The following is a 27,885-nucleotide window of genomic DNA, read 5'->3' as shown; positions in this document are numbered from 1 at the left end:
TGGAGCCCCAGAGCGCAGAGGCGGAAGTGGGGGCTACTAGGATGAAGTTCCAGGACCGGGGGCGTGTCCGGGGCCCTTCCCCCAACAGGGAATGGCCGGCGCCAGGCATAGTCCAATGAGGCCTCTGGAGGGCGTTCCAGGTGAGCGTCCTTCATTAGACAGCTGCTGGCCTCCTCCCCTACCATAGGTGGAGCGGTTGGGCGCGGGGCGGGTCCGAGTGCACTTGCCCAATGGGCAGCGGTCGGGCATGGGCGTGGCGCGGCGCGAAGGCCGGCGCGCCCTGTGCCCGGCGCCTGTGGCTGGGGCCGTCCGCCCAGTGCCGTCCTCGGCCGCGTACCTAGCATGGCCGGCCTTGGGCGGCCGGGCCCAGGGCCGCGCGCAGCAATGCCCGCCTGGAAGCGAGAGATCCTGGAGCGAAAGCGGGCCAAGTTGGCTGCCCTGGGCACGGGTCCGGGGCCCGGCGCTGCGCCCGCGGGGCCGGACGAGCGCTTGGTGCTGGCGGAGAGCCTGGGCCCGCTGCGCGAGAACCCGTTCATGCGGCTCGAGTCTGAGCGGCGGCGTGGGGCGCGGCCGGCGCAGCAGTTGCTGGAGCTGTACCGCCGTGTGCCGGGAGTGCGCACCATCCGCGCCGACAACATACTCATCATCGAGTCGGCGCCCGGCTTCCCGCCCGCCGCGCCGCCGTCCGCCGGCATCCGCGCTGCCGAGGTGCTGGTGTTCGAGGCGCCGCCGCCCGGCCGAGTCAGCCGCCTGCTTGAGAAGTTCGATCCACCCGCCGCGCCCCGCCGCCGCGGGAGCCCCGAGCGCGCCCGCCCCGCCCCGCCGCCACCACCGCTCACCGGAGCGCCCGCGCCCCCTGCCCGCCCTGCGCCCCCTGTTCAGCCAGTGCCCGCCGCTCCGCTCGCGGGCCGGCGAACTGCCAGTGGCGAGCCGGGGCGCCTCGGTGGCGGGGCCGGACCCGTGACCCGGCGCAGCGACTTTCTGAAGAAGACCGGCAGCAACTCCTTCACCGTCCACCCTCGGGGCTTGGCCCGCGGCGTGGGCACTCGCTCACTCTCCAACGGGCCCACCGACCCCGAACCCCTGGCCGGCCCTGCCAACGGGCTCGCGGGCTCCCCAACTGCGCCGGGCGAGTGGAAGCCAAAGGTGGAGTCGGGGGAGCCCTCCCTCCACCCGCCCCCTAGCCCTGGGACCCCGAGTGCCACTACAGCCGCGCCCTCTGCCTTCTGCGCGCCCAGCTCTGCCAGTGCCACTTCCACTCCCAGCCACTGTCTGAGAGTCTCTGCTGCCGCCAGCGCCAACAACTCCTTCGAGATAAGGCCAGCTCCCAAGCCAGACATGGAGACCATCCCTTTGGGGGACCTCCAGGCACGAGCCCTGGCTAGCCTCCGTGTGAACTCCCGCAACTCCTTCGTTTTCATCCCCAAGCGCAACGCCTCCAGGGCCCCTCTTCCCCAGGGGAAGCAGTTGGTTGAGCTGCCAAAGCCAGAGATGGGCTGGGCTTCTCAGAGTGAGGAGCTCAGAGCCCAGCTGGTGTCTGGAGGGGATGGTGTGCCTGCCCTCCCAAGGAGCCCCTCTAGGATTGAGGTGCAGTGGGCAGCCAAGGAGGGGGGCTGTCCCAGGCCAGCCATCACCCTCACAGACCGGTCCATTAGGTGGCAGAGGCCATCCTCACCGCCCCCATGCCTACCAGTCACTGCTGAGGCAGAGCCTGCTGAGAGTTTGGGGATTCCCAGCTGCACCAAGGATGATGGGGAGCATTCAAGGCCAGGACTGCCCATCACCTTCATTGATGAGGTGGACTCAGAGGAGGAAGCTCCCCAAGAAGCCAAACTACCCTGCTCAGGGGCTGAGGTCCCTCTCCAGTACCACCTGCACCGTGCCAGGCCTGAGCACTCCTCAGAGCTCCAGCATCGAGGCAGCAACACATTCACAGTGGTGCCCAAGAGAAAGACAGGGGCCCTGCAAATGCCACAGTCGGATCAAGCCAATGGGGAGCCCCCTCCACGGAAGCCTGAGGAAAAGGAGGCTGGTAGTCTCTCGGGATCTTTTGCTGCCCTGGGTACCACACTGAAGAAGCGCTACCCTACTGTGCATGAGATTGAGGTGATTGGTGGCTACCTGGCCCTGCAGAAGTCCTGCCTCACCAAGGCTGGTTCCTCAAGAAAGAAGGTCAGTGGTTGGGGTAGGACTACCTTCTAGGAGAAGAGAGTGAAGGACAGGGAGCTGTAGGTAGAGTGTGAGCCCAGTTCCCAGGATACCTGACCTGGTGGGGGAAGGCTTCTATCTGGACTAGAGGAGAACTGGGGCTGTGACTAGGCCCAGGGCCCCTGTGGAGTTCTAAGGCCCAACTGACCTGCTATATACTTTGCAGAGTTGAATGGGTGGGCAGCCAGCTAGTGCAGAGCCTCCTGACAGTTCTTATGGCTCCATCTGGAATAGGCTGGATAGGCCTGTGCCATTGTGGGTCTGGCTGAGCCTTGTTGGCTCTGCCCTGGCCTTAGCTTTGAAGGGTAGCCTGCTATGGTCCTGTGGATCTCATCCTGCACAGTTTGTCAGGACCAGGACGTAAAGGGACAGAACAGAAGGCAATGATGTTGGTGCAGTCAGATCCCTACCTTGAGATCAGCATGGGGGCAGAACTCATGAGCTAGTTGAAGGGGCTCTCAGTTGCCCAAAGGTCCATGGCCCAAAGCTTGGCAGGCCCTGGCCTTGTGCATGAGTGTCCTGGACACTGACGATGTGTACCAGACCTGGTCAGGAGACCCAAGAGCATCCCTGCTGGAGGCACACAGCAGGCTAGCCAGGTGAGCCTCACTCCTGGCCATCTCTAGCCAGTGGCCTGGGACCCTCTGGGCACAAGGAAAGCATTCCTCAGATTCTTCCTGGTCATTCTGGGCCAGTGTTTGTCCCCTAGGGCAAATTCCAAGTCCCGTTGCCTGAGTCTGTCAGCTGTAGGAGTCCAGTATGTTCTCCTGTCGCTGGGACCAGCCTGGGTGTGCCTTCCCCTGTTGCTGGGATAACCAGAGTCCCCTGGTGTTGGCCCAGCCCACCTCTCCCCACCTGCTTCCTTGGGATGGTAGGTTATTTCCTGCCCTGGGAATTGGCCTTAACATTAGCCCTCCTGGAGACTCCCATCTGCTGGGTCAGAAACCCATAATGATCTCCCTGAGAGTTCCAGGCTGGAGGGTCAGGGCTGTGACACTGGGGTGCCCTGTGGGGCTCTCTCCCACTCTTGGCCTTGCTCACTCTGAGCCCTTGAGGGAAGGCTGGGCTGTAGCCTGAGCAGTCACTGCTCCAGCCTCTGCCCGTATCCAGCCTCTGTTCCTCCCTCCCTGCTTCCTGACTGGACCTTGCCCTTCTGTCAGGTGGTCCCTCCCCATGTTTGCCCCAGAAGTAGAGGGGATGACAGTGTGCTCATATAGATGAAGAGGTAGGCTTAGGAGGTTTATGGGGCCATGGAGCTCTGGGGGTATGAGCTGAGTCCAGGTTCCTGTTTCCAAAGCCTTACCCCTAATAGTGTTACCTGTCCACCATGAGCCTGGCCTCTTCCTGGGACTTGGGGGGAGCTGCCAGAGCATGGCCATCTGCCTTCAGCCAGCAACAGAACCATGGTCCACTTGCAGCTGAGCTGGAGTGAGAGGGGTAGGGCAGAAGGAACTGTGGGAGGCAGGACTGAGACTGAGAAGCAGTCTTCATGCCAGCCTGAAGCGCTGAGGGTCCAGATGGATGGCACCAGGCATGGTTAAGCAGGCTGGCCAGGGCCCTGCCTGAGCTCTACCACTTGCTGGTGGACATCCTGCCTGTGCCCACACCAGCTGCCCTACTCAGCAAGAGCCGGGAGGCCTGTTGGGAAAGGACAGGGCATGCCCAGCCTTTCAGAACACTCTGCCTTTTCCTGGGCATCCCTCCTGCCTGTAGTCCCTGGGCCACGAGCACCCCATGGGGTACTTCGGCAGGCCCCCAGCTGCTGAGCCAGCCTTTGGTCAAGCACTTTCCTGCTCTCCCTTGGGGAAGTGGGTGGGCTGGGGGGCACAGCTTGGAGGACCTTGGGCAGACTGTTCACTTGGTGGCTCCTGGGCGATGGTGGGAAGTGCTAGTGACTTTCCCAGGGTGTAGGTGAGAGGTAGCTCTTCAGGAACTGTCTGGCAGCGAGGTTAGCGGGAGAGCCTGGCCCTGGCCTGACAGCCCTCACTTAACTTCAGAGGCTCAGACCTGCTGTGAGTGGTGGGGGCACCTCCTCGCTGGCCTGTGCCCCACAGAGCCTGCCTGGCAGAGGCACATTTCCACTTAGGTTGTTTGTTGGCAGAGCAGACAGATGCCTTGTTCTTCCATCCCTCCATGAGCTGGAGAGCATACTTCCACTATTGCGGCCCAACGCAGTTGCAGCCACTCTGCCCACTCGGCAGTCTTCCTAGAGGTTGGGAATGTCTTTTCACCCCTCCTCACGCTGCCTCCCAAAGGGATGGACACTGTGGAGTGCCACCTGTCCTGACTCCTGTCTGGCAGTGGCTTCCCCTCCCCACCTCCTGGTCCTCTGTCCAACCCAAGCATGTCAGTGTCCCCAGAACTCAGTCATTGATACCCAGGCCTCCCACTTCACCTTCAGTTAACTTTTTTCACCCCAAATTCCATGGTTCAGCTGAGGCTCTCAGCCTCATTCCCATCTGTAGATACCAGGGTGTGGCCCTCATGAACCGGCCCTGAGTCACCCCTCCCTGCCAGCTTGGAACCCTGAGCCTGGTGGGCATGCTCCCTCCCCCACAGGACACTAACCTCTCACCTACTGTCCTTTTCTTCCAGCTCCCTCCTCCCACTTTCCATGAGCACCCCGGAGGTGGTCTTTCTGGGGCCAGGAACCCCAGGACCTACTCCAGATGGCTTCCTCACTTGTAGAGGATCTGCCCAGTGCTGGAGGCCAAGTGTGCCTCTGAGAACAAGCAGCTGTGTACATCCCAGCCGGGTTTTCCTGGTCCTGTGTCCTGTCACCCATGGGAACTTTGACTGGAGGCTGTGGCAGGAGGGCAGGGCCAACCTCAGTGCATACTTCCAGGCAGGTTAAGCCCAGCTCACTGGCCCTCAGTCCAGTGTGGACACCCTTCAGTAATTCAAGCTGGGTGTGCATCGGCAGGGTGGGTGGAGGGAGAACAAAAGGGCCCTGTGAACGCCCAGAGGCTCCTCTACCACCTGCCTGCCGAGCTGGGTGCGATGGGCAAAGTCCCTTAGAGGCCAGTGACCAGGTGTATGCAGTACCAGCCCTGGCCACACCCTCCACCCATCCTGGCAGCCCAGGGTCTGGAGGGTGCCCCACTCCACAGCAGTATGAGTCATGGGATGTCCTGTGACCCACTAACCTGTGTTCTAAGGGGGAGGGAGGGCTGTGAGGCCCACACAGCACTGGCCCAGTAGAGAAGACAAGGGAGGCAAGACGTGACGGGGACCCTGGGTCCCAGCTGGGACTGATGGGCCTGTGAGCACCTCCCGCTCAGCCCAGCCAGGCAGTGCCAGGCTCGGTGCCCACGTGTATCCAACCCCCAGGCCTCTCTGGTAGGAGCCAGTCATGCGGACTAACGAGGGCTCACTAATCCCGCCAGGCCCTGGCAGCTGGTCCTTCCTGTGTCCTCCGTGGTGGGGGATGGGTCAGGGTCAGCAGAGAGAACTCCATGTACCCATGGGCCACTGGGAGCCCAGTTCACCATGGGACTTGGGGCAGGAGGAGCCCAGTTCCATCCTACCTTGGGCCCCTCCTGGAGTATCTGTCCTCAAGGGCTGCTTCATGAGGGCCAGGTGACACTGTCCTCAAGCTGACTGGCAGCAGGTAGATGTCTGTGGGGTCTAGTGGCTACCCCACTGTCATGGCCTTGTCTCTGTCCCATCTCCCATGGGACCACAGCTGGAGGACTGGGTGGGCCTACTAGAGGGCAGGGTCAGATGAGGGACAGCTTGCCTTCACCTGACAGCAGACGTCTTCCTTCTATTCCGCCTGACCCAGGTGGTCTTCCCATCTGCTCATCTCCCTGACCACATGTCTGTGCGGACAGCTAGGCTGGGGGGCTGAGTGGGAGTGGGACTTGGTGATGCATTGCTTTGCAAGGCTCTGTGTGAGCAGGTAGAGATAGGGGCACTGGGAGCTTAGGCAGTCACCCCTCATCCCTGAAGGGCCAGGCTAACCATAGCTGTGAGTGCAGCTGTCAGGGCTGAGAAGCAGGAGGCAGAAGTGTATGCCTTCATCTCTGGAGGCCTCCTCACAGGAAGTGCCTCTTACCCCTGGTGGGCCTTGTGTGCTTGCCTTGTGGCCTGTACCTGGTCCCTCTGCCATCCTGTACCTCAGCTGCTTTGGAGCAAGCCCTCCTGCCAGGCCACTCTCCCATTCTGCTGTTCCTGGGCTGCTCTGGTTCTCTGCCTGGAGCTGTTCCTGCCTCCAGCTCCTTCCAGGGGAGGTGGGGGAACTTGAGCTGGTTGCTGGTGTCTTGTGCCCAGGAGTTTAATATTTCGAGCCCAAGCAGGGCTGTTCCCATCTGCTCAGGCTGGTAGCTGCTCATATTCATTACCGTCCAGTCAGGCTCAGGCCAAGCTCAGCTGAGCAGGTCTGGGGAGACTGAGTTGCCCCAGCAGAGCCTGACCTGGTTAAACAAGGGGAGGATCCTAACCAAGAGTGCCCATGGCCTTCTGCCCCCCCACTTTGGGGGGCAGTAGGGTGGGAGTTGGAGGTCACTGGCACCCCAGGTTTACAGAGGCAGACCCACCACTTGGCCTGTAAAATGGGTGAGGGAAGGCTGTGAGGCCCTTACAGGTGCTGGCCTTTCATGCAGGCCCTTGGTAGTATGGTGGTCAGTGCTATCCAGGATTGTCCAGGTGCCCAGATGGCCAGGATATAAACTTGTTTTTAGGAGCTGCTGGAGGACAAGGGTTGAGGGGCTGTGTGAAGCCTTCGGCTCCAGGTAAAGGGTGCTTTCCACCTGCTTAAAGCCTCCAAAGGGCTGATGGGCCCTTACTAGACATGTTCCTCACTCCCAGATGAAGATTTCCTTTAATGACAAGAGTCTACAGACCACATTCGAGTACCCCTCTGAGAGCTCCCTAGTGCAGGAGGAAGAGGTGGAGGCTGAAGAGGAGGAGGAGGAAGAAGGAGAGGAGGGGGAAGAAGACGACGAGAGACTTGGTTCAGAGGAGAAACCCTTTACCCTCTTCCTGCCTCGTGCCACGTTTGTGAGCGGTGTGGGGCCCGAGAGCCCCTGGCTGCCAGAGGGCAGCTCAGGTGAGTGTCCTATGATGGGCAGCTGGGAGGGGGTGGTGCCTGGGCCACACGTTCACGTATCTGTGTGTCCATGCACGTGCTCCTTGGCCCACAGGCCTGTCCAGCTATACTCCAAAGCACTCCATGGCCTTCAGCAAGTGGCAGGAGCAGACACTGGTGCAGGCTCCAAGGGAGGCAGAGCCCCCACCCAAGGAAGTCATGGTGAGTTAGCACAACAGGAGTACATACCCACAGTACCAAGGGCTATCTGGTGGGGGACAGGGGGCAGGTTGGTGCCTAGACAAATCCCAGTGGCTTCGTTTTGTCCTTTCTCTTCAGCTCACACCTGCCAGTCAGAACAACCTCTCCGACTTCCGCAGTGAGCCTGCCCTCTATTTCTGACCCCTGTGCTGCCAGGATGGCCAAGGCTGAGCCCCAGATGTGGTGACCCTGGGAGCCAGACAGTGCCCAAGAGCCCTACCCTTACTTTGCACCTGTGCCTCTTGGCCCTGCTCACCAGCCCTTCCTTCCTATGGCCTCATACCCACGCTGGCCCCAAAAGCAACTGGGTTCCTCCCACTGTCAGGTCAAGTCTTTCTGGGTTTCATCCTGGATTTGGGGACTTCAAGGAAGAGCACAAGTGGGGGACTTCTTGTGGGGAGGGCTGGGGTACTGCTGGATAGTGTCTGTCTATGATCATGTAGGGACTTGGGCAGATTCCAACCCAGGCTGCCCTCTGTCCTGCCTCCAAGGCTACCTCCCAGCCCTGCTGCTGTGCCTGGCAACTAGTGGGCATGTGGGGGTCAGAGGCTGTCCCAGCTGCTGTCCTTTGCAGGATTCCTAGCCCCCTGTCCTCAGCTCACATTCCTACCACAGTGGAGCTCAGCCTACCCTCTGACAGATGGCAAGTGTTTCTTGCTTCTGATGTTGGACTCAATAAACAACCCTGGACAAGGCGGCCTCTGCTTCCTTGCTTGTTCCCTAGCCTGAGAACAGGGTGAAGGGCCAGCCTGGGCCAAGGAGGGTGGGAGGTAGTTCCAGTGGTTCTCATCGAGGTCCTACTAGTCCCAGCTCTTATCCACCACAACCCATTATCCTGCTTCCCACTCTCCCAGCCTTCCAGAGCCCACAGTGGGAAGCAGCAGTCTGGAACTCATCCTGGATTTCATCCTAGGATGAAATCTAGAACCAGGGGCCTAAACCCCAAGTGGGAAGGTGAGTGTATTTCAGCTATCAGGTCCAAAGTGGCTTTGTCAGGGGCCAGGAGCCTGGGAGGGTGCCAAGGCAGGACACAGTGGGAGGTGCAAGAGTGTTACGTGGGAGAAGCCTTGGGGATCTTGTCTTATGTTTGCCTTGGAAGCTCCTTGACCCACAATAGCCTACAACAAGATCCTGGCAGCAGACAGCTTTGCAGATGCCAGGGAGAGACAGGGCTACCTGCTTGGGAGCAGCCCCAGCTGGAGTCCAACATGCTCAGCTGCAGTGCAGAGCTGGGGTTGTCTACAGCTACTCAAGCGCCAAATGCAAGTGTTGCATCCTGGAGAGCTGAACCCAAGATCAGAGGTGCTGTCCAACCAGGCTCTTGGAGGGAGGAGAGTAGTTGGTTGCCCAGGAGGGGTGGGCCCAATTTCCTCTGGACCCTCTTGGCCAACACAAGCTTTCAAACAAGCCCAGACCCTGGGCAGCTGCAGGGACCCCATGAAGGCCAACAGAGCTGGGCCCAGGGTGCCTGGAAGGATAGAACTGGGCAACAACTGGTGTATGGCTAGGGAGGAACACCAGCCCCTGCCAGCAGCAGAACTTGGCATGAGGAATGGGCACAGGTGAAGTCCCCCTATTCCCTACTGAGCAGGACCTGGGCTTCCAGTGGGTGGTGTGGGTACTTAGGGGTCACTAGTTATTTCTAGCCCAGGTTCTTTGCTTGACAATAGGGTGTGGCAGAAACCCTCATAGGACAGGGGACAGGATCAGCAATTCTGCTGGGAGAGCTGAGGCTGGGGCTGGCCTAGGCAAGGTGGGCCCTCAGCTCTGTGTCCCTGAGATGAGGAGCAGTCACAGGGAAAGCCACTACAGGCCTTCCCCTCCCTAGAAGGAGCCCCCACAGCTGGACAAGATTTGCATTCTGGCTCTGCAGGTGTCTGGCAGCCCATGTGCTAGGCAGATAGGAGGCTGGTAAGGATCTGTACAAAACAACCTTTATTGACAATTTGGGTTCTGGAGTGAGGGAGGCCCCTTTCCCCACTTGTCTCGCCTGGACCCTGCTGACTGAGGTGGGACAAAGTAAGGGGCTCCCACAGTGCTGAAATTAGAACCAGGATCTTTCTGGCAGCCCAAGAGAACATGGGGGCCTCAAAAGAGAGGCCCCTTGCAGAGCTGACCTGGAGCCCAACATCCTCATTGCCTGGATGAGTCAGGTAGAACCCTTCCCACCCCTGTGGGCTGTGCCTAGGGTTTTTCTTATCACCCTAGGCTGGTAGAGGTTGACTACAGCCCCTCTGGGCACCTGAAACAATGAGAAGACAGTTGCTGCCATGAAGAGGATGCTTTAAGACAGATGTGCTGAGGGCTGAGTGGTCATAGGGCACATTTGAGACAGGCCCCTGCCCACCCAGCCCATCAGCTGTCCTTGCCTCCGCTGCTCTTCTGGTCTGAGGCTGTGGCCTTGGTTAGGTTCCCGGCTTCCCTCTTCAGGACACTGAGCAGAGTCTGTGAGCTTTCCAAAATCTGGAGCCACAGAAAGAAGGTTGCTGCTGCTTTCGGCCATCAGTCCCTCTGCCTCAGCCCCCTTACATGAGGTGTTGGAATCTGGGAAGGGCCCCCTTCCTTCCTAAGTTTGACCCACAACCCTCTCCCCCCGCCCTGTGAAACAGGCTGGGCTAGCTCTGGCCCATGCGGTATGCTCTGCTCCTCTCGTTGAGCACAACGCACCACAGTTAAGGAGGATGCAGGACGCAAGGGCCTCGCAGGCAGCCCCACGGTTAAGCCTGTAGCGGCCGCGGTTCTTGGCCTGCCCACGCTGCCCCAGTCGAAGATGCCAGCAAGGCACAGGTAGGAGCCCCACCTTGAGGTAGGCGGCCTCTGTCTCCGCAATGGTTCGGTCAAACTCGTTGCGAGAGGCGATCTTGCGCGCCAGGTTCTCGTTGACGCGGGCCAGCTTCTCCGTCAGCTGCCTCACCTCGTTCTGCAGCCGCTGCTTCTCGTCCTCCTCCTGCTGGATCTGCCGGCACAGCTCCTCTCGCTTCTGACACAGCTCCTCGATACCTGAGGGGGTGGGGATCGCGCCGTAGGCCCGAGGCGGAGGCAGCCTCCGCTCCCTGGTGGAGGTCGGCGGTGGAGGCCGGCTCGTACCGCGCACGTCCCGGCCGGGCCTCGGGGGCGCAGGACCGTGCCAGGCGCGGTCCAGAAAGACGCGGCTCTGGGCTCGCGCGGGCCGGTTCGCGCGGCCTCCCGGAGGCAGGCGGGGCCCAGACCCCCGCCCCGCGGCCCTCTGCCCCGCACTCCCCGTCGCTCACACTTGACTAGCTCGTTGTTGTAGTTCTGCAGCGCCGCGCCCTGCTGGGTCATGGTCAGCAACGAGTCCCACCGCTTCAACCGCCGCCGGCGTAGCTCGGCTCGCGCCTGCGCACTCCCCCAATAGCGCGCCGTTTGGCGTCATCGCCGTGCGCCTCTCGCGTGCCTCACGTCGACGTGCCGCGCCCAGCGTACGTCATCGCCGGGAGCCACGTAGGGAGGGTCAGGGAACCGGGGGCGCAGATGGAGACGGAGGCTACAGAGGCTGCGGCGACGGCGGCGGCGGCAGTGGGAGGCGGCGGCGGCGGCGGGCCTGGGCAGGAGCTATTGGTGTCCTGGAATACCGTGAGCACCGGGCTGGTGCCGCCGGCTGCGCTGGGGCTGGTGAGGCCCGGGAAGGGAGCGGCGGGCCCGCGCGAGGTTCCCGGAACCCTGCGCGCTTTAGGCCGTCCATCCCACGGTCCACTCGGCTTCGCCCGCTGCGCGCTGTGGCGCCGCCTCTTTCCTCCACTGTCCCGCTTCGTTTCGCTCCCCTGGTAGCCCTTCCCTAGAGTCAGCCGCGGGTGGGAGCAGCGGGGTTTCCGCAACCGCTCCTCCGCTCCCCCGTCTGCGCCGTCTCCCCTTTCCTCAATGGTTTTCCGTGCTCCAGGCGTCTTCCCGGACCAGCGGTGCGGTCCCGCCAAAGGAGGAGGAGCTCCGTGCGGCGGTGGAAGTACTGAGGGGCTATGGTCTGCACTCGGTCCTGGAGGAGTGGTTCGTGGAGGTGCTCCAGAACGACCTGCAGGCGAACATCTCTCCCGAGTTCTGGAATGCCATCTCCCAGCGCGAGAACTCTGCCGATGAACCCCAGTGCCTTCTGCTGCTCCTTGACGCTTTCGGCCTGCTGGAGAGCCGCCTGGACCCCTACTTGCGCAGCCTAGACCTCCTGGAGAAATGGACTCGTCTGGGCTTGCTGATGGGCACTGGTGCCCAAGGGCTGCGGGAAAAGGTCCACATCATGTTGCGGGGAGTTCTGTTCTTTTCCACCCCTAGGACTTTCCAGGAGATGGTCCAGCGCCTCTATGGGCGTTTCCTGAGAGTCTATATGCAGAGTAAGAGAAAAGGGGAAGGGGGCACAGATCCAGAACTGGAGGGGGAATTGGACAGCCGGTATGCACGACGTCGGTACTATCGGCTCCTGCAGAGCCCTCTGTGTGCAGGATGTGGCAGTGACAAGCAGCAATGTTGGTGCCGCCAGGCGCTAGAGCAGTTCCACCAGCTCAGCCAGGTCCTGTGAGTACTTTTGCCTGGTAGTTGTGCCCCTGCACTTCCTAATGACCCACTTACTCCTCTGGGTCCAGCTGTTTTTCGTAGGGAGCTGGTGAGCTAGATGGGGGCGGGGTTGGGTTTTTGTCTTCTTCCACCTGTCCTGATAGCCAGAGACATGACAGAGGGATCTTTGTGTGGCAAGTTAGCACTCTATTCTGGACACAGAAGTGCCTTTTGTCACTCACATCTATCCCAGGGTTTCAGCTTTGGCCTTGCTGAGACCCCACATGGCTTGCATCTGCATTAGCAGATTTCTTTTGATTCCAGACTTGCTGGGCTCCACAGAATTCTACTGTGCTTTTTGTAGACTCACTGAGGTAGAAATAGCATTCATTCCCATGGGAGTCCTCACTTTGTAATTGTGAAGGATGTGTTTGCTGGTTCTTCTTTCCCAAATGTGTCGGAGATTAGGCCACTGTGTCGGTAAACAGGTTTTCTTTCCAGTCCTTCAGAGGGGAAAAGAGGTTCTGCTGTTGTTAGAGCCACATCCTATTGTAGTCTTCTAGTGAGTTTTTCTTCCTCTGTAGCCATTTGTGGTGGTTTGCCACGTTGAAAAACAGGCAGTGATGCAGTTTGGGAAAGTCTGTTAGGTGACTGAGGGAGCAATTCTGTGGCTGGCCAGCATGGAGGAGGCCCTGAAGAGCTTCTGCTATGTTCATCCCAGGTGTAACTTAACATAGTAACCTTCTTTCTTCTCCCGAATCTCATCTGCTACTGTAGGTCTAGGTCTGCACTAGAAGTACGAGCATTAGCAGCTGTACTCATGTAGCAGGGCAGTGGTGTGTCAGAGCCCTCCCTAGATGAGACTTGTGCCTTGGTGGCTGTGCCTACTGCCACTGATTGATTACACGGGGAACAGCAGTGCCCTAGTCTGAGCAGAGACCAGCTAGGCAGAAAGGGCAGTGCTTTGCCAGTGCTCTGTCCTGCCAGCAGCTTTTCCTCAATGTCATTAGTAGAGTTGCCTTCACTCCCCACATCAGGAGAGCTGTGGGGAGAGATTCTCTGGGCACTGGGTGTTGAGTAGTGTGTACCTGGCATGTACTCTAGGCAGGGCTGACCTGGGCAAGGGGCAGGTGTGTGTTACGGGTGCTCCACGGGCAGGGTTCTCCTGTAGGCACAGGCTCAGTCTGCTGGAGCGGGTCAGTGCTGAGGCGGTGACCACTACACTGCACCAGGTGACCCGGGAGAGGATGGAGGACCGATGTCGGGGCGAGTATGAGCGCTCCTTCCTCCGAGAGTTCCACAAGGTAAGGATCCCCCTCTTGGGCTGTGCTCCTCCATATTAGGGGTGAGACTATGTTTTGGGCAAACCTCATACCCTGACTATAGAAGCAGCCAGAGTGTGTTGGCCTGGGTGGACCAGGTCCAGGACCAGGTGGTAGTTGAAGCTTTCTTAGTCCTTTTGGTCTCTGGTAACAATGAGGACTTATCCACTTGTGCTGGGGATTGAACCCAGACATGCACTATCACCACATTACATCCCTAGTAGTTCTTTCATTTTGAAACAGGGTTTTGCTAAGTTGCCAAGGCTGTTCTCGAACTTGCAGTCCCCCTGCCTTAGCCTCCTGTGTAGCTGGGGTTACAGGTGTGCACCACCATGCCTGACTCAGACTCTGTGCTACCCTAAGTGTGGGCTCCCTTAGCAGTTTCCTTATGGACCATCCTGCAACGAGGGGCTGGTGGTCCCAGTGCAGGACCTCAAGGTGTGTTCTGTGACTCTGCTCTGGGTTCCCAGTGTTGTGGAGAAGCACAAGAGTTGTTTTTTGATAGTCACATCTGTGGTTCCAAGAGTGGTTTTACTCACTAAGTCATTGATGGCATGCAGATCATGTGTGCCATCTTTTCACACTAGGATCATTGTTACCAGAGATGCATGCGGGCACTGACATCCATGAGTGTTGTACTAATTTTGGGGGTGCCAGAAATGCCCATTTGGGAGCCTATTATCCTGCATGTTTTGGTGTATTTCTGGTCCCCGGATGCTTGGCTTTGGGGGCTCACTGTTATCTAGTTAGATGGTGGGCAGTTGCTGGGTCAGCTGGAGCTTGCTCAGTGTCCCAGTGCCTCACACCAGTGCTCTCCCACAGTGGATTGAGAGGGTGGTTGGCTGGCTGGGCAAAGTGTTCCTGCAGGATGGCCCCAGCAGACCTGCATCCCCTGAGGCTGGCAGCACGCTGCGCCGCTGGCGCTGCCATGTGCAGAGATTCTTCTATCGCATCTATGCCAGCCTGCGCATTGAGGAGCTTTTCAGCATCATCCGAGGTTTGTCCTGCCCTAACTCCTGCATCACTTACCGGGGCCTTCCTCAGCGCCTTTGCTGTGTCCCCTCTAGAGCTGCACCTACAGCCCTTGCAGGGTGGTGCATCAAGTGAAGCGGGACCCTCCCTACTGTAGCTTCTGGGTGTCTATACCCCTTTGTTGTCTCAGTCTTGGTTCCTGCTTGGGGACTGGTCCTGGGCATCACTTTTGTCTTTTCTTTCCTGTGGGATTCTTTATTCAAATGGTCAACACGGAAAAGTGTCGAATGTGATTGAGGTCCAGTGCCCAACAGGTGGCTCTCATCCAGGGCCTCTGCAAAACTGTATGTCCTCTTGCACAGTAGGCACACCTTCACCAGCCACATGCTCACACACCTTTCTGTCCCTAAGTGATGTCCCTTCTTTGCAGATTTTCCAGACTCCCGGCCAGCCATCGAGGACCTCAAATATTGCCTGGAGCGGACTGACCAGAGGCAACAGCTGCTCGTGTCCCTCAGGGCTGCTCTGGAGACTCGGCTCCTTCACCCAGGTGCCCCACACAGTCACTGCCAGCTTCAGCCCTTGGGCTCAGATGCCATTCCTAGATGCCAAGCCCTAGACTTGTAGCCTTAAAGAAGTGATGGGTAGGAAGCAGCCTTTTTGTGATTCTCAGGGAAGCTGTGGCCAACCTCAGCTTCAATTCTCTGAAACCATGACCTGCCTAGCTTGACCTGGGATGGACATGGTCTCAGAACAGAGTGCCTGGCAGAGGGAGAGCTTGCTGCTGAAGAATTTTGGAGAGTCCTGAAAGTGGGTGGAGGTGGGGATGGGACCCAGGGTAGTGATCTGCTGGCACCAGGGAGGCTCTTATCTGGGGCACTGTGTGAGCTCTGCCTTATCCTTTTGGCCGTAGGCGTCAACACATGCGACATCATCACTCTCTACATCTCTGCCATCAAGGCGCTGCGCGTCCTGGACCCTTCCATGGTCATCCTGGAAGTGGCTTGTGAGCCTATCCGCCGCTACCTGAGGTAAGGGCTGTGGCTGCCTGGGAGCCACTGTGCTCAGCTTTCTTGTCCTACTGAACTCTTTTTTTTTTTAAAGAGAGAATTTTAATATTTGTTTTTAGTTTTTGGCGGACACAACATGGTTGTTTGTATGTGGTGCTTAGGATCGAACCCGGGCCGCACTCATGCCAGGCGAGCGTGCTACCGCTTGAGGCAAATCTCCAGCCCCCTACTGAACTTTATAGTTCTGTCCAGTGGAAGCCAGAGGTTCTCAGGACAGCAGGAACTTGAGGATATCCTGATTGATAAAGTCTCCTGGCCCAGGCCAGGGGCTCCTTTCCCCTTGCCAGTGTGGGGTACCTGTCCACATCGCTATGGTATCACTGTACGCTCTGTGTGCAGTGGCCACAGGCCCAACCTCAGCTTCTTCCCAGCACCCCTCTTAGCACAGAGAGAAAGACTTCTCTACTTGGCATTGGCCTTATTGCTGACCAGTTCCTGCAGAGTAGAGAAGAGAACTAGGCTCTGTGTTTGAACAGGTGCCTTGGCACAGTTGCCCAGAAATCTTTCAGGCAGCAAAGGTCCTGGGCTCAGGGAGTGGGGCCCAAGGACCTGAGCAGCAGGAGCTGGCAGGTGTCTGGTCAGTTTGCTGTTTCCTGACCACAACTAGACTAGTCTTTGGGTTTCTGATCGTATTGGTCCTCACTGGTCCCATAATGGTGTTGAATCTGTTTTGGAAATTCAGATGTGCCTGTCTTTAGTACCAATCTATTGGCACTGGCCATAGGGGTGGTCAGGTGGTATTGGCATGGCTGTACTGGGTCTAAGGTTAGGGTGGGTGTTGTGAAGGCCATTCAGACAGTGGGGATAGCAGCACTCACCCTGGCAGGACACGGGAGGACACAGTGCGACAGATTGTGGCAGGGCTGACTGGGGACTCTGATGGAACTGGAGACTTGGCTGTTGAGCTGTCCAAGACCGACCCAGCCAGCCTGGAGACTGGCCAGGACAGTGAGGATGACTCTGGAGAGCCTGAAGACTGGGTGCCTGACCCTGTGGATGCTGACCCAGGTCAGCTCGCCCCACTAGCTTCGCTCCTCCCCGCCCCTCCCCTCCCCTCCCCTCCCGGGCCTGTCTAGGGGTCTGCTGCTTCACTGTGTCTGGAGCAGCCATCACCTTAAGCTCGGGATCCAAGGTCAGAGCCTTGTCAACATCAGCCAACTTTTTGTGCCCCTTCACTGGTCATCTCAGTTGTGAGAGGTACCCCGCCCCTTGTGGATGTTGCTTGTGGAGGAGTTGGGTTCATGGCAGGGTTGTGGCTCCTCTGTGTGGGGTCTCTGATGACTGTGGGTCCCTGCCCTGTTCCTGTCCTGGCATAGTCAGTCTTTGGTCTCTGAGAGTAAAACCCAAGGTCCTTTAGTTTGTTCCTGAGCCTGGATGGGGGTTCAGCAAGGTCTCTGTGAGACGACTGGGCGGGGGGATCAGAGCCTAGGTCTGTTGGGAATCACTGGGTCATTCCCAGCCACATCAAGGAGCAGTGAGCCCTTCAGGCTGTGCTGGGCTGCAGTGTCCAGCAAGGTGGGCTCTGGGGTGTTCCTGTCCTTGCTGAGGTGCCTATGATATGACTCCCCCTGGGCCAGGGAAGTCAAGCTCCAAGCGGCGCTCCTCAGATATCATCAGCCTGCTGGTCAGTATCTATGGCAGCAAGGACCTTTTCATCAACGAGTACCGCTCCCTGCTGGCCGACCGGCTCCTGCACCAGTTCAGCTTTAGCCCTGAGCGGTAAGGCCTGTGAGGTGCCGCTGACCTCCAGGGGGTGCTGCGTGCTGCTCTCTCAGCCTTAGGAGCTGTACTTCTGCTGTCCTGGTGGTGGGTTGCCTGGGCAGGCTCTGGGCTGCACATGTCGGTTGGGGTAGGGCACACCACAGCCCCTCCCAGAAACGCAATCTTCCAGGGAGATCCGCAACGTGGAGCTGCTGAAACTGCGTTTTGGTGAGGCCCCAATGCACTTCTGTGAGGTCATGTTGAAGGTGGGTGTCTACAGCCAGCTCCCCAGCCCCTGACCTTACTCCTCTAGCCAGGACCTTGGTAATATGCTTTGCCCTTCTCAGGACATGGCAGATTCCCGCCGTATCAATGCCAACATCCGAGAGGAGGATGAGAAGCGGCCTGTGGAGGAGCAGCCACCTTTTGGGGTTTATGCTGTTATCTTGTCCAGTGAGTTCTGGCCTCCCTTTAAGGATGAGAAGCTGGAGGTCCCCGAGGACATCAGGGCAGCCCTGGAGGTTTACTGCAAGAAGTATGAGAAGCTGAAGGTATGGCTGCCAAGCCTCTCCTGTCTCTAGTCCACCATCAACCCCTGCTCTCTCTGGATGAGTCCCTGCCCAGCCACCCCTGCAGGAGGGGCGTGGGCATGGCTGTGCTCCTATGGTGTGTGTACAGGTGCTCCTTCAGCTGTCATCCTGACTCAGGGACCTGGGACCACAGCAAGCCCCTGCCCCTGAGCTCCCTCTCCTCTGCTGTGCATGGCTCCCCCCTGTTAGGGTCATTCAAGATTGCATCTCTGCTGTGATCACCACTCTCCAGCCCCCTTGGCCTCCATTGTCCTCTTCTCAACCTTCCTCCTGGCTTTCTTTTCCCAAAGATGCTTTCCAGTTCTCAAAGGCACTCAGGGACTAGAATTGTACAGTTGTGATAAGAGCCCTGGGAGGCACAGGGGTAGGGCAAGGAGAACGAGGGGAGCAGGCAGTGCATACCAGGGAGAGGGGACCACTGGTCTGGAGATCACTAGCTGGTGTAATAGGATTGGCCCCCTGTGGTATATGCTTCCTGAAGTATAGATGGGCCCAGTGGTACCAGGAGCTGGAGTCCCACTTGAAGGTGGGTAGGGGAGTTCAGGGTTCAGCCTTGTGGGGAGAGAAAGCAACTAGATATCCATCCAGGCTCTGGACACAGAATAAACACAGGATCCAGTCCATGTGGTGCTACCAGTGAGTGGTGGAGCCTGCAAGGAGCTGGGCACCCCAGCAGAGCAGGCAGAGGATGTGAGAGGTGGCCTTGGAACAAAAGCATCTGGGAGGTGAACCCTGACCTCTGGAGATGGGTGAACCGGCAGTAGCCAGAGCTTGAGGCAAGGGAGCTGGGCTGTGGGAACGTTGGCAGGTAGTCTGTTCACTGTGAGGAGGTGCTGGATCTCCTGCAGATGAAAGGGCTTGTCCTGCTTACAGGCTGACTTACCACTGGACGGGACAGTGAATCCCCTCAGTACTGGAGAGAGTGTTGCTTTCCAGAGGTAGACAAGGGGAGCCTGTGCAGAGGGTCCTGAGCATGGAAGCCACGGAGGGGATGGGCTTGTGCTAGTGGCCATGAGAGCCTGGCTGCCTGCCCACACCTCAGCTCAGGTTCTGGAAGAGCTGCATCTGCATGGCCCTCCCAGATGCCAGGTAGAAAGGTGGGCTGCTGGCTGCCTGGAATCTCCAGCTCCTACCCGTGCAGTGGCATGTGTGCTTACAGTCTGCAGGCACCCAGCCCACCACGTCCTGGTTGAGAACCTCTGGGTGGCCAGGCCCACACTCTCAACACCCTCTCCCTCTGCCCTTTCTGCTTGCCCTGATGGTGTGAGGCATCTATTGGTCTCCCACCAGCTTGAACCTTGGGTCCCAGGCATGGCTTGGCCACACCCTCTTGCTCAGGCCTAATGTGCTGGGATACAACCCTTTGGTGGTATTCTTCTCAGCTCTAGCTGGACTTTGGAGTGGCTTAGGAGGACATCTGGGCCATGCTGAGAGGGGGGCCAGGCCTGTGGCCATAATTCCTGTCTGCTGCCAGAAGAGCTCCTGGATGAGGACCTTGATGGATGTGTGTGGCTATGTGACTCATTGTCTACACCTGTGTCTTGCCATGTCCGTCCTGCTGTGGCACTTGGGAAGGTCCTGCTTGGAACCAGAGCTGGGGGGGCTCTGTTGGCTGCAACATGGCAAGCCACTGGCTCTGCTCCCATTTCTATCTGTAAAGTAGGGTTCCTTAGTGCCTATCCCTAGGGCTGCAAGAGTCCCAGAAGGACTCAGAGCAGTACTTGGTCCCAAAAGCAGCTGAACCAGTGTTCTGGGGCTGTCATAACAAAGTGCCACAGACTAGAGTCTCTGAGAACAGAAACATTAAGGGATCACAAGCGAAATGTCATAGGGCCACACTCCCTTCTGAGGTTCTAGGGAAGATTCCTTCCCTCCTAACCCAAGGCCCCAAGAGAATTTGGGGTGCTGTGTTTCTCCCATGTGTCTCTGGGATTTAGAACTTTAACATCTCTTAATGTGGGGCAGGGCACAGATCAATCCATCACAGTCTGCTCTATGGTCCTCCAAATTCAGGTCTCTTATGCATGCATCTCCCAAAATCCCTAAAAATCAACTCTTTAGCGTCAACTCTTAAGTGTGTTCTCTTGAATATGAACACAAAGTCCCAAATCTCAGCATGTAAATCTCAGGGAGATGTAATTGTGACTTGGAGTCTGATCTGTCTGGGGCAGATTCCCTGTCCAGCTGTGAAATGAGGTTACCTGGTTCCAGAATACATTGGTGAAACAAGCCTAGGGTAGATATTCCCAATGTGAGAAATTCGAGAGAAGGGTCATGAGTCCCAAAGGAGTGAAACCCAGCAAGGGCTGCAGGGAATCTCGAAGCCTGGTACTGCGCCTGCTACTCTGTCCTCTTGGCCTACAGGGCAGCCCACCTCTGTGGATCGTCCTGGTGCAGATCTGACTGGTCGTCCTGATGGCTTGTTGGCCCTTCCTTTTGTGTTGGTTTCAGTCGGGCTTGTAGCATTTCTGCTGGTGTCCGGTTCTTAAGCACCATGTTCTCCATGATACACAGACCTTCCTGAGTGCCCTTCTGCTCCTGATCTGCCACAGTGGCTAGTCAACCCACAAGTCACACCTGACTTCAGTAGACACTTGTCCCACCATACCCTGGTCCTGTCTTCAGAGCTACAGGTCATCAAGTACTGCTTCCCCTTTCCTGACAACTGCTTCCTCAGTTTATTCCTCTACCTGTGCATTTTGCAGTAAGCAACAAGGAGTAACCAGGCTGCACTCCCACACACTGCTGGGGAGTCTCAAGCTTGTACCAACTTATCATCACAGAGCAGAACAGTTTAGCCAAGTTTTCTGCCATTTTTGCTGCAGTTGCCAATAACACATTTCTCATTTCCACCTGAAACTTCACCAGAAACACTTTAAAGGATTTTTATTTTGAGATTAGGTCACACTGAGTTGCCCAAGCTGGCCTCAGACTCAAATCCTCCCACTTCAACCTCCCAAGTCACTGGGATCTCAGGCATGCACCACTGTGCCCAGCTCAGAAGCACCTTCTAAGGTCTCCATTTCTACTAGCTTTCCCTTCTTGATATTTGTGCTCTCTAAGGAACCACAGCGCTCCTTCCTGAGCCTTCACCAACATCATTCTTATCCACTTGTACCTCCAAGGCATCCCGGCTCTTACCTGCATTACTCCACCGCTCTTCCAGTCTCTGCCCGTGGCCCAATTCCAAAGCCTTTTCTGTTTTCAGGTATTTGTTACATGCAGCAGCACCCCTTCCTGGTACCAAAGTTGATCCATTTCTGTGACTGCTCTAAACGTATCACAAACTGAGTGCTTAAAGTAACAGAAATGTATTGTTTCAGTTCTGGAGACGAAATCCAGTATCGAGGCAGTGGCAGAGTCTCGCTTTCTGGCACCTGTGGGAATGTGTCCTTCCTAGTCACCCCCTGCTTCTGATGTCTGCCTGCAGTCCTTGATGTTTCCTGGCTTGTGGCCACATCAGTACAGGCACTGCCTCCTGTGTGCCTGTCCTGACCTTATCCTCCCTTTGACTTTAACATGATCTCCTCTTAAAGGTTCTCCTTGGTGCCGATTCCAGCCAAGGAAGGGTGCATTCTAAGGTCCTGAGAGGACAGGTGTGGACTTTTGTCCTGAGGTGGCACAATGTCACTTATAACAGTGGTCCCTGCTCTTACGTTATGGTAGCTGAGGAGCTAGAAACTGGAACTCGGGCATCTGTTCTTGTTGATCACCTCCCTACCAGGGCTAGCAGTGGTGTGGGCAGGGACCCCCTTTCTCACATGTGCCAGGTGGCATGGCCCATCAGTCTGAGCCTCGTTCTATGGCCTGGTCAGGACTACAGGCTGTGCATGCTGACCTCTGTCCTCAGGCCATGCGAACCCTTAGCTGGAAACACACCCTGGGCCTGGTGACCATGGATGTAGAGTTGGCTGACCGCACCCTATCTGTGGCAGTGACACCTGTGCAGGCAGTAGTCTTGCTGTACTTCCAGGATCAAGGTGAGCCCACAGGTCCCAACAGTCTGCCCTGGCTCTGCCACCCTGGGGCCAGTGCTCTTGTCATAACCAGCCATGGGGTGAGGCACTTTGACCAGTGGGGGCAGTCCTTGGCCATGGGGCAATGACTCTTTCCCTTTGCTGAGGGTCCCGCTGACCTCTGGGAGGCCATGCTGGGCTGTCAGGATGCATGCCTGTGACTGTGCACAGCCATCTGGACCTTGGAGGAGCTGAGCAAGGTGGTGAAGATGCCTGTGGCACTGCTGCGGCGGCGCATGTCCGTGTGGCTGCAGCAGGGTGTGCTGCGCGAGGAGCCTCCTGGCACCTTCTCTGTCATCGAGGAGGAGCGACCTCAGGACCGTGACAGCATGGTGCTCATAGACAGTGACGAGGAGAGTGACTCAGGCATGGCCTCCCAGGCTGACCAGAAAGAGGAGGAACTGCTGGTGCGTGCCTCTGGTGGGCTTGGGGAGGAGCGGTACAGTCCCAGTGGGCAGGCCAACTGACCACCTTGCTGCTGTCCCCAGCTCTTCTGGACTTACATCCAGGCCATGCTGACCAACCTGGAAAGCCTGTCGCTGGAGCGCATCTACAGCATGCTGCGGATGTTTGTGATGACCGGCCCTGCACTGGCGGAGATTGACCTGCAGGAGCTCCAGGGCTACCTGCAGAAGAAAGTGCGTGACCAGCAGCTCATCTACTCGGCCGGCGTCTACCGCCTGCCCAAGAGCTGCAGCTGATGCTGCCTGCCAGGCCCAGGCTTGGGACACCCCCCAACTGAGTATGACCCCAGGATGAATAGGACTCCCGCTCCTGCCCAGCTCCTTCCAGCCCAACCCCCTCCAAATGCAGATTAAAGTAGGTCAGTTCTTATCCTTCAGTGTCCTGCTGGCTTTGTGAACCCATGGACATGTCCTGATTTTCCCTCTGGATTGGCCACTCCACCTTGGCCCTAGAGCCCAGCAATAGGTGAGGCCCATCCCAGACCTGCACACCTGTTGAGGTCTAAGCCCTGGGCAGTCAGCCTGCACATGTTCACCTCTGGGGCCTGTATCTCAAGCAGGAGTGAGCGAGGATGGGCTGCCTAGGAGTGCCCTGCTTTGCAGCCAGCCACCTGCCACCTCAGCCTCCCTCTCCACCGTCCTTTGGAAGGAGCCCTTGGGGCCCCCAGTCTGCAGTCTGTCTGGCTCTGCAGCTGGTGTTGCTGGGGCTTGGAAACTCTGTAGAACCTGAATTGCAAGGTGGCCTGAAGAAGTCTGTGCACTCCATCTTTGAAGGGCTGCATGAGGACACAACCTAGTGGCCTGAGATCAGCCATTTGTCCACCTGCCCCACACTGGAGTGGTATGGCCACTGTGCTTAGAGCTCATGAGTGAATGTGTTCTCAGGCAGTTACTTCCATGTCCCCCAAACCTGAGGTCCTAAGTATGGGCCAGGCACAGGGAGGGGAAAGCACCATGGGTCAGCCCTCTCCTTCCCCTCACATCAGGGACCAGCCAATCTTGGCAGTCTCTGTCCAAGAGGCCAGGTAGGGAGAGGTCCCAGCACTGTCATCCCTTGGGTCTAGGCTGGCCTGAGACACTTCCAAACTGAGCAGGGTGTCCCAGCCCCAGAGCTGCTGTTCCCAGGCAGGCAGTGCTCTGTCTCAAGGCCTGTCCTCAGGTGACAAAGGCCCTTTGGAGCCACTGCCTCTGTTCTGCTCCTGCCCAGGGTGCTTGCCCAGACCATGAGCCACACCCAGCTTTAGCTCTGTCGCTGCCACTATTCCAGACACCCTTCCTGGACCCCTCATGTCCACTGTCCTGGGGTGCAGAGCTACCTTCCCACAGTTCCAGCTCTGGCCTATTCTGCATTGGGGTCCTGAATGGCACTTCCCTCACCCTCTTATTCTAGAGCATTGGAGCAGGAAGCAGTACAAGGTAGACACAGTCTCAGCAATGGTCTGAGGATTCCCAATGCCCCATAGGCATGGCCACAGCATGAGTGGTCAGCTCTCTTGGGTTCCCCTACCTGCTCCCCTCCACTCCACGACTGCCCTTGTGTCATTGCCACTACATGAGTTCTGGTGGAAGCAGACACCTGAAAGCTGTGACACCCACCATTTTCTCCACCAGGTGGCCCTCCCTGGGCCCTGCTGTCCCTGGTTACCACTTGGGGGGGGGGTCTGTAACCAGGATGCAAACCTGTTAGGCTGGCCTGGCAGGGTGGCTGTGCCAGCCTTGGCCTCTGGCACGCCCCTGCTCTCGTGTGCCTTTGCATTTATCTCCAGGGTGTGTCCTGGAGATCTCTGAGAGTTGTGGGTCACAGCCTCACCAGGAGCTGCTTACCTGTGCAGTGCTGACCCAAAAGGAGAACACCTTACCCGCAGTCAGACAGGACCCCAGTGATCAGAGCCATGGAGTCAGGCTGTGCCCTTCCCCTGATCTCTGTGGGGCCCAGCTGGTAGGAGGCCCCACCCTGGTCAACCACAGTTCGGGCATTTCCTCTTGTGGTTTCATTCTGTCTTGTGGTTTGCTTGGCAGGTCCTTAGGGGAGGGGTGGGGTGTGGTGGCAGGGTGGGGCTACTCCGCATCGCACCTTGGAACCACAGGTTCAGAGGGGAGGGGGAGGTTTAACAATGCCAGCCCAAGGTGACAAGCTGCCTTGAGCAGTAACTGCCTGGTCTCAGAGGGAATAGACACCTAGGCAGCAGTCTCTAACTTCAGTGACATTTAGGGAATCATGGCCTGAGGTCCTGCTTGGGCAGGTGTGGCTAGAGCCCCCTGTCAACCTCTCCTGGGTGATTGGGGATCCCTTGGAGGAACCAGCAGCCCTCCTGACCTGGCTTTGCTGGCAGTGTAGGCCCAACCCTCTCCAGAACAGCCAATAAAGGCAGATGAAGGCAGTCCTCCTTGGCCCCTTCCTGCCCCAGCCCTGTGCAGCAGTGACCCGCAGCTGCCTAGGGCTCAGGCCCACCCAGCCCTGCAGTCCTTGTGTTGACAAAAGGAACCAAGGCCCCTGAACACCAGAGGCTGACATCAGACCACACCCCCCTTCACTGTGCAGGTCGGTTGGTACCACCAAGGCCCCAGCCCCACCATTGCCTGCCTCTGATCTGGCCAGGGCTCCTCCCTACCTGCCCCATACCAAGACTCCTTGAATCCCGGTGCCAGCCTGGATGCTGAGGCCCTGCCCCCACCTTCCCTGCCTCACAGCCCCACTGTGAGGTCAGAGCCTTCCAACAAGTTCCGTCCACAGGTGTGCCGTGGGGCTGGGGGCTGGACATGGCCCCCTGTCCCCAACCTGACTGCTGCCTGGCTGGCAGCCCCCTGGGCCTGATATGTCTGTCCCTTTTGCTCATCCCTGCTGCAGGTGCCTCTTCCTGCCTTCGGCCCCCAGCCATAGCCCCTCCCTTTTGCAGGCAGGGCCAACCTGCCTATGTCCTTCTGGTGGCCTCTGGGTGAGGGTGGGCTAGAAGTCCCCTGCAGGCAGGTGACTGGCCTTGCCCTGTGGCCCTGTCTCTGCAGCTGGAACCTACTGTGACTGCAGCCTGGGCCTCAGCCGCGAGGCCCTCATCGCTCTCATTGTGGTGCTGGCAGGAGTCAGTGCTAGCTGCTTCTGCGCCCTCATGGTTGTGGCACTTGGAGTCCTTCGAGCCAAGGGGTGCGTGAGCCCCAGGCTTGGGAGCAATGGGAGTGAGGCCAAGCCTCCAGGGCCTCCACCCCTTGGGTAGGGTGTCATGAGGGTCTGGGAATGGCGCTCCCTGGCGGAGTGTGCCTGGGAGGGGCCAGCCCACCGCTGCGGTATTCATGCTTACCTTCATCCCTACAGTGAACCAAGCACCAGACATGTGGACAACAGGTGAGTGCTGCAGGAGGGCCCCAGGGGTGACCTGTGCCTCACTGGAAGTGCGGTCACAGGGACACAGAGCACTGTCCCCAAGGGCTGGCCTTCCCAGGGTGGCCAAGGCCCCCCAGCCCCTGCTGACTGGGCCCGCATCGTGCAGGTTGGTGGGGCACTTCGGGGTCCAGGAAGATCGCATGGACCTGCATGCAGTGCACGTGGAGTCCCACCTGATGGACCCTGAACTGGAGGTTTCCATGATGCCATCACTGGAGGACCATGGCCTCATGACCATCCCCATGGAGGCTACTCTAGAGGAGCCGCCCCCACCCCCACCCCCTGAATAGGGTGGAGGGCAATTGGGCAGGGGAATTAAACATTATTTAGTGGTTGTGTGCTGTCCTCCTTGCAAGCTCCTAAGGTCCCTGGAGACTGCACTGTGGTGTGTATGCATTCGGTTATGGGGCAAGGAACCACCCCTCTGGTGCTTCCACCTTCTGGCACAGCTGGCCAGCCCAGCCCCCTCCCTGAAGCCAACAGGAACCCACCGTGGGCCCCTGTCGACCCAAGAAAATCCCTAGACTCTAAAGAGAACTGCTTCTGAGGCAGGATTCCTGCTGGTGCCCCTCGTTACTCACAGTGCCCCCTTGAGGTTCTAAGGAGTAGAGGCACCCACTCCCCTCCTGCACCACCTCCCCTGCCTCTGGTGTGCAGTCCTCCTCCCCCTCAGAGTTTGTCCCCTGAGCTCAAGGCCCTATCATGTGCTCCTGCCCTGCCCACTCAACCATCACAGAGGTGGGGTGGGGGACTTCTCATTCTCTACCTGGGGCCCTTTTTGCTGAGCCAGAATGGAGCGGACACGGAGTGGAGCAGGATGCACTGGGTTCTGCCATTTAGCGCGTTTGGTGGGTGCGAGTAGGTGTGGTCCTGCTCAATCCACAGCTGGGCGTCCGGTGGTCTCCTTAGTGCCGCGGCCGGCGCAGAGCCAAGACCCTGAAGCTCTGGGACAGGTGGCTGGCAATGCCAGGCGTTGGCTCTCTGCCCGGCCCCCGCCCCAGGCGCGGGATCAGCCGTGGGACAAGAACTGCCAGTGATCGGGCCGGACAGTTAACATTTGTGTAGGAGCCAAAAGGACTAGCTTCTGGGACGCCCGGGCTCCAAGGACGCACAGACAGTAGGGCCTCCACCTTGGGTTCTGGAGCTGCCCCCATGCGGGGCTCCTCTTTTATCTCGCGGCCTCCGCCGCTACTGTCCCTGCTGCTGTGGCTGTTGCTGCTACCGCCACCGCCGATGCGGCCAATCTGGGCCCAAGTGTCCACTGGGGCCGCCACCCGCGGGACCCCGGACGCTCCCGACTGCCCCAAGGCGTGCGCCTGCGCGCCCGGCGGCCAGGCCAACTGCTCAGCACTCGTGCTAGTCGCGGTGCCGGCGGGCCTGAGCCGGCGCGTGCGCACGCTGCTGTTGGATCACAACCGCGTGCGTGTGCTGCCTCCGGGAGCCTTCGCGGGCGCGGGCGCTCTGCTGTACCTGGACCTGCGCGAGAACGGGCTGCGCTCGGTGCACGCACGGGCTTTCTGGGGCCTGAGTGTGCTGCAGCGGCTGGACCTGAGCGACAATCAGCTGGAAGCGCTGGCGCCCGGCACCTTCGCGCCGTTACGGGCGCTGCGTTCCCTCTCGCTGGCCGACAACCGGTTAGCGCTCCTGGAGCCATCGGCGCTGGGCGCGCTCCCTCTGCTGCGCGCACTCAGCCTGCAGGACAACGCGCTTACAGCGATCTCGCATGACCTGCTGGCCGGCCTGCCAGCCCTTGACGCGTTGCGCCTGCGCGGTAATCCGTGGGCCTGCGGGTGCGCGCTGCGCTCGCTCTGCGCCTGGCTTCGTCAGCACCCACGGCCGGCGTCAGGTGAGCTGTCCGCCCCGGGCTCAGGCCGTATCACGCAGGGCCGGGTTGTGGCTGCCGCCCACCTGACGCCGCGCCTGTATCCCGCAGAAGCCGAAACCCTGCTTTGCGTATCACCAGGACGCCAGACGCTCAGCCCCCTGACCGCCTTTCCCGAAGCCGCCTTCAGACACTGCGCGCAGCCACTAGCAGCGCGGGACCTGGCGGTGGTCTACGCACTTGGCCCTGTCTCCTTCCTCGCCAGCCTGGCCACCTGCCTGGCACTGGGCTCCGTGCTCACCGCCTGCCGTGCACGCCGCCGCCGCCTCTGCCGTACCGCCGCCCGCCGCCCGCCTGGGAGACCGCCGGATCCCGCCCCCGACGGCACTGCCTCCCCCGAAAACCCTGTGAGCCCCACCGCCGCATCTGCCCAAGCCTGAGGGCGCAGCTGTTGCCCCAGGCGCTCCCACACTGCCCGGAGCCCTCGAAACTGCCCAACCCCGTGTCCTTCCTTCACACCCTGCTGGCGACAAACAAGCGACACAGACCGAAAG

General features: G+C 58.9%; 5 protein-coding genes across 9 annotated transcripts; 4 read left to right on the top strand and 1 right to left on the bottom strand.

The window, feature by feature from the left end:
- Nucleotide 1: 1 nt before the first annotated feature.
- Tprn (taperin) lies at nt 2-8,195 on the top strand. Of its 3 annotated transcripts, XM_078048795.1 has the most exons (4): nt 62-2,172; nt 7,018-7,258; nt 7,353-7,459; nt 7,577-8,195. In XM_078048795.1, the coding sequence occupies exons 1-4, from the start codon at nt 343-345 to the stop codon at nt 7,637-7,639; spliced, it is 2,241 nt and encodes a 746-aa protein (XP_077904921.1). In that variant the 5' UTR covers nt 62-342; the 3' UTR covers nt 7,640-8,195. The 3 variants fall into 3 exon arrangements, 1 of the variants encoding a protein (XP_077904921.1); XR_013438444.1 differs by lacking the exons at nt 7,353-7,459; nt 7,577-8,195 and adding an exon at nt 4,804-5,818 and having other exon boundaries at nt 2-2,172; nt 7,018-7,155; XR_013438445.1 differs by lacking the exons at nt 7,018-7,258; nt 7,353-7,459; nt 7,577-8,195 and adding exons at nt 4,804-5,818; nt 6,891-7,011 and having other exon boundaries at nt 2-2,172.
- A 1,220-nt stretch (nt 8,196-9,415) lies between these two features.
- On the bottom strand, nt 9,416-10,883 carry Ssna1 (SS nuclear autoantigen 1). Its single transcript, XM_005336888.4, has 3 exons — nt 10,750-10,883; nt 10,299-10,498; nt 9,416-9,961 (listed from the first exon to the last, which is right to left on the bottom strand). Exons 1-3 carry the CDS (start codon nt 10,799-10,801, stop codon nt 9,854-9,856), a joined length of 360 nt encoding a protein of 119 aa, XP_005336945.1. The 5' UTR covers nt 10,802-10,883; the 3' UTR covers nt 9,416-9,853.
- A 107-nt stretch (nt 10,884-10,990) lies between these two features.
- On the top strand, nt 10,991-22,503 carry Anapc2 (anaphase promoting complex subunit 2). Of its 3 annotated transcripts, XM_005336889.5 has the most exons (13): nt 10,991-11,131; nt 11,397-12,019; nt 13,170-13,302; nt 14,143-14,317; nt 14,723-14,842; nt 15,206-15,323; nt 16,189-16,370; nt 16,940-17,081; nt 17,254-17,329; nt 17,411-17,614; nt 21,504-21,633; nt 21,841-22,076; nt 22,158-22,503. In XM_005336889.5, the coding sequence occupies exons 1-13, from the start codon at nt 10,991-10,993 to the stop codon at nt 22,368-22,370; spliced, it is 2,493 nt and encodes an 830-aa protein (XP_005336946.2). In that variant the 3' UTR covers nt 22,371-22,503. The 3 variants fall into 3 exon arrangements, with proteins under 3 accessions (XP_005336946.2, XP_077904919.1, XP_077904920.1); XM_078048793.1 differs by lacking the exon at nt 22,158-22,503 and having other exon boundaries at nt 21,816-22,061; XM_078048794.1 differs by lacking the exon at nt 22,158-22,503 and having other exon boundaries at nt 21,777-21,868.
- Nucleotides 22,504-22,649: 146 nt separating this feature from the next.
- Nucleotides 22,650-25,843, top strand: Tmem210 (transmembrane protein 210). The gene is made up of 4 exons (XM_013363591.4): nt 22,650-24,981; nt 25,137-25,272; nt 25,441-25,470; nt 25,616-25,843. The coding sequence occupies exons 1-4, from the start codon at nt 24,894-24,896 to the stop codon at nt 25,797-25,799; spliced, it is 438 nt and encodes a 145-aa protein (XP_013219045.1). The 5' UTR covers nt 22,650-24,893; the 3' UTR covers nt 25,800-25,843.
- A 408-nt stretch (nt 25,844-26,251) lies between these two features.
- Nucleotides 26,252-27,884, top strand: Lrrc26 (leucine rich repeat containing 26). Its single transcript, XM_005336890.5, has 2 exons — nt 26,252-27,355; nt 27,443-27,884. The coding sequence occupies exons 1-2, from the start codon at nt 26,662-26,664 to the stop codon at nt 27,769-27,771; spliced, it is 1,023 nt and encodes a 340-aa protein (XP_005336947.1). The 5' UTR covers nt 26,252-26,661; the 3' UTR covers nt 27,772-27,884.
- Nucleotide 27,885: the final 1 nt, after the last annotated feature.

This window comes from Ictidomys tridecemlineatus, chromosome 4 (assembly GCF_052094955.1).
Source record: "Ictidomys tridecemlineatus isolate mIctTri1 chromosome 4, mIctTri1.hap1, whole genome shotgun sequence".
Classification (NCBI taxonomy): domain Eukaryota; kingdom Metazoa; phylum Chordata; class Mammalia; order Rodentia; family Sciuridae; genus Ictidomys; species Ictidomys tridecemlineatus.
Note: the sequence above shows the minus strand (reverse complement) of the source record. Positions and strands in the feature narration are given on the sequence as shown.